At 41.3% G+C, this 8,091-nt stretch overlaps 1 protein-coding gene and 1 pseudogene across 1 annotated transcript; one reads left to right on the top strand and one right to left on the bottom strand.

Moving 5' to 3' along the window:
- Nucleotides 1–2,946: 2,946 nt before the first annotated feature.
- Nucleotides 2,947–3,044, top strand: Gm24481 (annotated as a pseudogene).
- Nucleotides 3,045–6,471: 3,427 nt separating this feature from the next.
- Lce3c (late cornified envelope 3C) lies at nt 6,472–7,716 on the bottom strand. The gene is made up of 2 exons (NM_033175.3): nt 7,667–7,716; nt 6,472–6,985 (listed from the first exon to the last, which is right to left on the bottom strand). Exon 2 carries the CDS (start codon nt 6,966–6,968, stop codon nt 6,672–6,674), a length of 297 nt encoding a protein of 98 aa, NP_149410.1. The 5' UTR covers nt 6,969–6,985; nt 7,667–7,716; the 3' UTR covers nt 6,472–6,671.
- Between the last annotated feature and the right edge of the window lie 375 nt (nt 7,717–8,091).

The raw sequence follows: 8,091 nt of genomic DNA, 5'->3' as shown, positions 1-8,091 counted from the left end.
AAACCTAGGATAGCAAAAACTATTCTCAACAATAAAAGAACCTCTGGGTAATACTTTGATTGTCTTGCTTTATAGAGTTATTCTTGTTTTAATATCCTTTCTGTGTCCTATTAGTTCACATTTGGGCTCTATATACATTTTTGCTCTTCTAGATAATATAGAATACCACATTTCCTTGTTTTTTAAATTCTTGAGCTTTCTTTACTTTTCTTTCTTCAGTGTCTTAAAAATGGATGTTAGGTTGTTGGTCTGATAGTTTCCTCCTTTTCAATATATTAGTTGTAGGGATTTGTGTTGTTCAAGACAACACAAGACAAAGATCTCAGGACAGAGGAAATTTATTTGTCTCAGTGGAAAAAAGGTCAGGGAGTGTCTTAGTCAGGGTTTCTATTCATGCTCTAAACATCATGACCAAGAAACAAGTTGGGAAGGAAAGGGTTTATTCAGCTTAGACTTCCGTACTGCTATTCATCACCAAGGAAGTCAGGACTGGAACTCAAGCAGGTCAGGAAGCAGGAGCTGATGCAGAGGCCATGGAGGGATGTTACTTACTGGCTTGCTTCCTCTGGCTTGCTCAGCTTGCTCTCTTATAGAACCCAGGACTACCGGCCCAGAGATGGTCCCACCCACAAGGGGTCTTTCCCCTTTAATCACTAATTGAGAAAATGTCCCACAGCTGGATCATATGGAGGCACTTCGCCAACTGAAGCTCCTTTCTCTATGATAACTCCAGCCTGTGTCAAGTTGACACAGAAAACTGGCCAATACAGGGAGTAAATGACAAAGACAGGAATTAGAAGATAGGGAAAAGGGATAAAGGAACAAAGGAAACAGGGCAGGGATATTGTGCTGGGCAGGGGCTTGGGATGATGATGACCAAGGACTGCCTCCAGATAGAAAGGGAAGAGAGTGGTCCATAGGCTAATGGAAGTTTACAAAAGTAAAAGGAGAAACCCAGTGTTAGTGTGAGGTATTCAATTTTGATTGAACATCTTAATGAAGGCAGGCAAAAGGGGTTCTTAGATTGTTGATTTTTAAGCTGTGATAACTGGACCTTGGTAGTTAGTCTTAGGAGGAGGAAGTGGCCAAATAAGGGAATAGTGGCTAATTTTGAAAATGTAATCTAATGGGTTTTAGCAAGGCGAAGGGAATGATGGAGAAGGGCAAGCCTGTCAGTTATGTTTGGCATGTTTGAGGTGGCAAGTATCCCATTAGAGTGTGCAATATTTTCCAGATTTCTTTACCAAAACGCTCTTTGTTGGCATCACTCATCTGACTTGTGCTAAGAAAAATCTGTAAATATTTAGAAATTAACACTAGAAAGAATGGTGTTTCTAAACTTCCTATCACTCCTTAAACAACCTTGAAAAAGTTTATGAAATGTTTTCATAAACTTCTGTAAGGGTCTAAAATCTAATCTCTCTTCCGTGGCTTCCCTTCTTGATCTGGGTTCCTGTTACTTGAGCATGCTGCAAGTGGGCAGTGATAATCAGAAATAGATTAGAGAAACATGCAGCTGAGGTGCAGGGTAGGCACTAGGGAAACAAACAAACAAACAAAGACACCTAATTAAACCAAACAAAAAAACTGTGTACCTCTCAATATCATGCACACATACTATTTCACAGCTCTTTCTGAGGCTCAAAACCCAGGAAACAAACACCATACAAGGTGCCGGAAATTCTTGAAACTTCCAGAATTTACAAAACCCCTCTCCAAGATTTATTCATGTAGTGATGATTGCTGGGAATGAGACTTTGCAGCCATTGGAGCTGCCTGAAAGTCACACAAGGAGCTTCAAATATTCAGCTTTCGTGAGTCATCACCAATGCTGGGTGGGCATTGTGATGATCCATCTGCCCTTTAAGCCCAATAAATATTAGTTTGCAAAGCTGAACTTTGGGAGAATCATTTCTTTAATTGGCTATTGGTGTCCATATCTGAAGTGAGGAAACTTTTTCTTTTTCTTTTTCTTTTTCCTTTTTTCCCAACAAATCACATGAAAGGAAGAGAAAGAGCCAGAATTGTAGAATGGGATTTCCTGGCTGTTTTGTCCTCTAATTCACAGACAAAATCTCCCTTGGCACTAGTCTCCAGCTAGTCAGGAGGTGACTGCCTTCCCATCACCACTCCTGCCCTTCCCCCATAAAACCTACAACTCCTCATATGTTTGCAGCATCCAGAGACCCAAGAACTTTTGCCTGGAGCTCCTACTAGGGCAACTTAGTGACTGATGCTTAGCATTCTGAATATCTACATGAACATCTTGGGGAAAGATTCAGGAGTCAGAGTCCAGGACCACCGAGATTATCACCAGATACTATGTTTCTTGTTCATAGACTCAATGTCTATTTGAAGAAGGGAAAGGAGAAAGAAGCATAAAAGTTCCATGAGAAGTGCTTTAAAGCCTTCCAAGTATTTGCTTCTTACCCTCACTGAGGGCTTTTTCCTTCCTGTTCTCTTTCTGTTTCTTTTTTTTTTTTAATATTTATTTATTTATTATATGTAAGTACACTGTAGCTGTCTTCAGACACTCCAGAAGAGGGCATCAGATTTCTTTACGGATGGTTGTGAGCCACCATGTGGTTGCTGGGATTTGAACTCAGGACCTTCGGAAGAGCAGTCGATGCTCTTAACCACTGAGCCATCTTGCCAGCCCCCTATTTCTTTTAAAACTACTTTTTTCTTGTCTTTTTGTCTTTAATTTTTTATGTGTATTGTAGTTTCACTTGTACACATGTTTGTCTGTTTACCACATGTGTACAGTGTACATGGAGGCAAAAAGGGGATGTCAAATGCCCTGGAACTTTATCTACAGATAATTGTGATGCACCATGTGGATGCTGGAATCCAAACCTGGATCATCTGGAAGAGCAGCTGGTGCTCTTAAATTGTTGTGGCATCTTTCTGGCCCCGATTTTCTTTATTCATTTAAAAAATAATGCTTGCTTTTAGAAGCACTAAAATTGGAATGATACAGAAAAGATTACCAATAGGCCCCATGCAAGGATGACATGCAAATTCATGTAGTGTTCTATATTTAAACAGAAATCAAACTGGTATTACATAACAGATTACTGTGATAGATGTTTAACCCATGAGGTGATAAACGCATCTAGCAACAAATGGGTATGGTGCAGTCCTGGTTGTATAACTTGCTGTGTAACGGGACAGACAGTCAGGTAAATAAGTCACTGCATCAAGTGACAAGCTCACAGGTGAACACCTGAGGAGTAATCAGGTTTAGGTAAGAGTTCACAGGTATCAGTATTTTGTTGCCTCATGTGTTGGGATGTTGTCATTTAATGTCACTTGGGAGTGCCTGAGATGAGGTCAGTAGCCTGTCAGAGATGACAGTGTTGGGAATGCAGAAGGAAGAGTGGGATGAGAAACTCCACCCCTCCAAAGGTGTGGGGGCTGGGGGGGGGAGGGTAGCTGTTTCTGGGTCACTGAGAGTAATACATGAAACCCAGAAAGCAGTGAGGTCTCTAGAGAGCTGACTCTCCACACATAACTCATATCTGAAAGTAAAGTTTCATGTATAGTAAGAGGAGAATAACTCTCTCAGTAAAAATGCTCAACCAGGAGCCCAGTGTTCCTGGCTTTAAATCTTGATCTCTATGGGTGATGACTGTCTTAAGGTATGGGTGTTCCTGGATAGACAATGCTACTGTGTGGTGAAAAGTACAAAGTAATTCAAATATTATATAAAGACCTAATCAACATCTCCTAAACAACTTGTGAGTCTACCTTTTTGTATTTCTCCAAGCTTCACACATAGGTCACAGAAGGAGCTAACTCATTTGGGTTGGGATACGGAGAGGGAATCAGCTGATTAATAGCAAATAAATGAAGCAGTGATTTGTGTACACACGACAGTGCTGTTGACATAAATGTAGTCACAGCATGCAAGGTGCATTTAAATTAGCTTGGTTAAATTTTCCTCTTAACATTAGAGATACATTTCCTTCTGATCCTTAATCAGACACATAGAACATGAATTACAGTCACTAATACACACAGTAGTTTTCAGTTTCTGCTTTCTGGAGGTCCTGGGTGTTCACTGGTTCTGGGTTTATGGTTTTCCGTTTACAGCAGGACAATATATATGTGGTCGCAGCTCCCAGCTCAACCTACAGTTATGAACTGCTTGTGGTCATATTTTATCATTGATTTGACAACATTCTGGCCCAGGATGAAGGGAAATCCAACACTTCTTCCAGTATTGAGTCGTGAGAATCTTGTCATAGATTTAATCATGGCACTTTAGGAAGTTGGGTTGTTCTAGAGAGTGGGTCCCAAAAGGACCTGGCCAGATTATCTCATGCCATTCTTTGAGAAGTATTTTCTTCATTAAATTATAAAGATTAAAAAAAACACCCCAAGTCCTTGGGAATGGAAATAATAAGAAAATTTCCAGCCTTCATTTTAAAATTTGGTAAACCTCTATAGTTTCCTGGGTTTGTTGGACTGCTCTTTCACAGCAGTAAGTTTTAGAGTCTGGCAGGTGGATGAGACCAGTGAAGGATCCAACATCCTAGGTTCCAAATGTGAGAGCCAGATCATCAAAGAGGGTTTTGTGTCATATATTAGGATACCAGTTCTAAATACAAAAATTTAAAGATAAGAATAAAAATAAACTTCACAGAGGCTAAATAAAAGATCATTGTTTCTGCAGAGCTGTTTAGAAATCTCAAGTGAGGGTCAAGTGCCAAGTGGCCAATAGCATGGATTTATAAGCTGTGCATTCTGGGTCCTGGGGCAAAGCAGTTTCTCCACTGTAAGACGTGTGGTCTTTCAGAGAAATGACAATACAGGTTACTCACAGCTGAGTGTCTGTCTCTTAGGAGTTCCTCACATAAGAAGCTCTAGGGAACTATTGATCAGACAGTTAAATAAATCCATAATCTGACCAGCATTTCTCTGTTCCCCTCCTCCCTTTTTCTAACTGCTTGCTATTCACACCTGTTACTGTCTCACTTTCTAAATCATCAGCTCTGTGAGTTCTCTTGACTTACTCTGTTTTAACTTCATTTCCTCACCTGACCTCTCTGCTAGAGTTTTATTGTATTTGTACTTCTTATACCATCATTCTTTACTTCTTTCCTGATTTGTAAGTTTTCAGTCTTTGTGTGACTGGTGTCTTGGAATGGATATTCCTTGAACATTGTCAACTGCTAGCCTGTGACTTGTAGGATGTTTAGGGCTATTCTGGTTTCTACTCACAAAATGCAAACAGCATTCATCATAAGCACAATATTATTTTAGTTAAAATTTGTATTAGAATACAAAGGTTTATGTTAAATTATAAAAAAAAACCAACAAAATCTCATTTTCTTTCTTCCTCTCCTTGACACCTGCTCTGCTCTTGCCCTTCTCAACTCCCTACTTTCCTTTCCACTTTCATGTTGTGTCTCCTTTTGCTGCCCTTCTTTCCTATCAGGTCTTGTTCTTATTTCATGATCTTGATCTAGGTTTCCAGTCTAAACCTATCATACACTCCTTTCTTTCAAAAACATACACACAAACATCAAAACTATCTTCATATAAGAGAGATGCAGATTTTGTCTTTCTGTGTCTGGGTGACCTCACTTCATATGATATATTATAGATTCATTCATTTCTAGCAGATTTCACAATTTCAATCTTCTTTACAGGTAAGTAAAATTCTACTGTGAAACATGTTACATGTTTTAATCATTCACTCTTCTCTTTATGGGCACCTAGGCTGCCTCCATTTCCTTGCTATTGTGAGTGGATAAGCAATAAACATGGATGTATAAGTATCTCTGTGGTTGGTTAAGATTTCCTCTGTGTCTGTGCCCAGAAGCAGTGTGGCCAAATAACATGGTGGTTCTGGTTTTGATTGTTGAGGAACCTACATTCTGACTTAAGAGTGCCTTCATCACTTCTATTTCCACCACAGTTACGCTTCCGTACAACCCGTTTGATATGTTATCATCTATTTTCTTTATCACAGCCAAGTATTTGTGAGATGGAATCTAATGGTGGTTTTTAATTTGCATTTTCCTGAATCCAAGCTTATTTTATTGGACAAAATTGTCTCTGGGTGTTTTTAGACACTCCACAGAAAACCACAACATCCCTACTTTAAAAGAACTGGCTACTCTATTTGACTACTTACCTAACTACAGAGTCAGAGTTACTAATTAGATGCTAGAAATCACTCATCAAAGCAGACAGTAGCTCATCAAGGTAGTCTTAGGGTTCTACTTTGAGATGAATATACAGTTTTCATGTCATAGGACATATCATTCCTTGTTACAGGACTGGAGTTTCCATTTCCTCCCCTGCTGCTTAAGCCCAAGTGAACATTAACATGCCTGACAGACCCCTCAACATTTCCTGTGTAGAGCTATGGTTGTTTTTTTATGATATGGATTAGGGGAGAAGAGCACATACCTGCAACCTGTGGAGGGACAGGGAAGAATGACAGTGACACACCAGTGTGGTGGGGATAGAATCTTTATTCTAGTCAAAACCAAGGATGGGCACATGCATTCCACAGGAAGGAAGGGAACAAGGGCAGTGAGCATCAGACAGGCAGAGAAGACTCTCCAGGATCAGATAAAACAAGACTAGCTGGGCTTTTCTTGACCCCTGGGATGCTGATTCCTCCAGACTGTCTTGTCTCAGCATCATGCTCCAGGTCAGCAGCAGCCCCCAGAGCTGTGGCCACAGCCTGAGCCCCCAGACTGCTGACCACTGCCACGGTCACAGGAACTGGAGCTCCTGCGCCTGCATCTGTGGGACCTGCGCCTGTGGTGGCTCAGGCAGCAGCCTCCCTCAGAGCTGGGGAGACTGCAGCCCCCAGAGCTTGTAGCACAGCAGGAAGAGGCTGCAGGCAGACACTGTGCTGTGCTCTTTGGGGGGCACTTTGGGGAGCACTTTGGAGAGGGACACTTGGGAGGAGGCTGGCACTGCTTCTGGCTCTGCTGGCAGGACATCTCGGCAGGAACTGGACCTAGAAGAGTAGGATAGAAACGTGATAGGGAGAAGCTTCTGTTGAGTGTCTACTGACTTAGTCTGTCAAATGCCTGCCTTCCATGACCTATCTGACTTTCATAGTCAAGATTTCTATGAAATAAACAGACACATAGAGGTACACATCAATTTGAAGATCGCATTCTTTAGATTATCACAAAGTTCAGCATGCATCCCCAGTAAGTGCCCTCAGAACAATGAACTTTAGAAAGGCAAAAAGTATCTGATCTCAATGTCTGGCAAGGCATTGTCTTGCATTTTTCCCTAATTGCAGGAGGGGATGTGGATATATCTAATTAGCTCTCTGCTGAACTGTAACTAGTATAGGTAATGAGAAAATGACTCTTGGAGGAAACTCTGGGCTGACACAGACCCCCATCATAGTAGAGGCAGTGCTGAGATCCAGGACTCTTTTTTTTGTCACAGCTCCTGAGGTAACCACAAAGGCTCCTCTCTGTGCTCTCCTCCCTCTCTCTTGGCCCTCATCTCTTGGTCAAATTCCTGTACTCTCTTCTAGACACTTCTGCTTCTTTGAGCCCAATCAATTCCAGTTTCTAATCTCCACTTGCTTTTAGCTGAGGCCCTTTAAGCCCAGTCTAGTCCAGCTTGTCATCCTTACACAGGGTCTTATCTGAGGTCATATCCCTAGTTAGGTACTCACCAGATACAGCAAAGGCAGGAGAAGAAGGCTGTGCTGAAGAGGCTGTGGCTGAATGGTTCAGGGCAGCAGCTCTTTTATCCTTGACAGGTGTGTGATGCACAGGCCAAGCATGCTGTTCTTTCTCAACAGGGGAGTTGACAGAGCCAGGATCATCCATTCATCATCTTTCTGAGTTCCTACTACAATTACCACCAGCATGGAACCTGGGAAATGTGACTTTGCACTCATGCCTGCCTAGTAAGGATATGAGGTAAGGCTGTTCTTCTGCCAACTTTACCATACTTAGTCTGTTTATGTTCTTTTTTTTTTTTTTTTGAGAGCAGACACACCCAAACTTTATGCATTCCGGTTTTATAGCTTCAAGAGTGACTTAAATTTCAAATAGTGAAACAAACACAAAGCTCAAAAAGAAAACCATGTTGCTG

This window comes from Mus musculus, chromosome 3, assembly GCF_000001635.26.
Source record: "Mus musculus strain C57BL/6J chromosome 3, GRCm38.p6 C57BL/6J".
In the NCBI taxonomy this organism is placed as follows: Eukaryota; Metazoa; Chordata; class Mammalia; order Rodentia; family Muridae; genus Mus; species Mus musculus.
The sequence above is the reverse complement of the archived record's forward strand: the minus strand, read 5'-3'. Positions and strand labels throughout refer to the sequence as shown.

Bases quoted from the DNA above. Each gene is read 5' to 3' on its own strand.
- Lce3c (NM_033175.3), bottom strand. From the start codon at position 6,968: ATGTCCTGCCAGCAGAGCCAGAAGCAGTGCCAGCCTCCTCCCAAGTGT.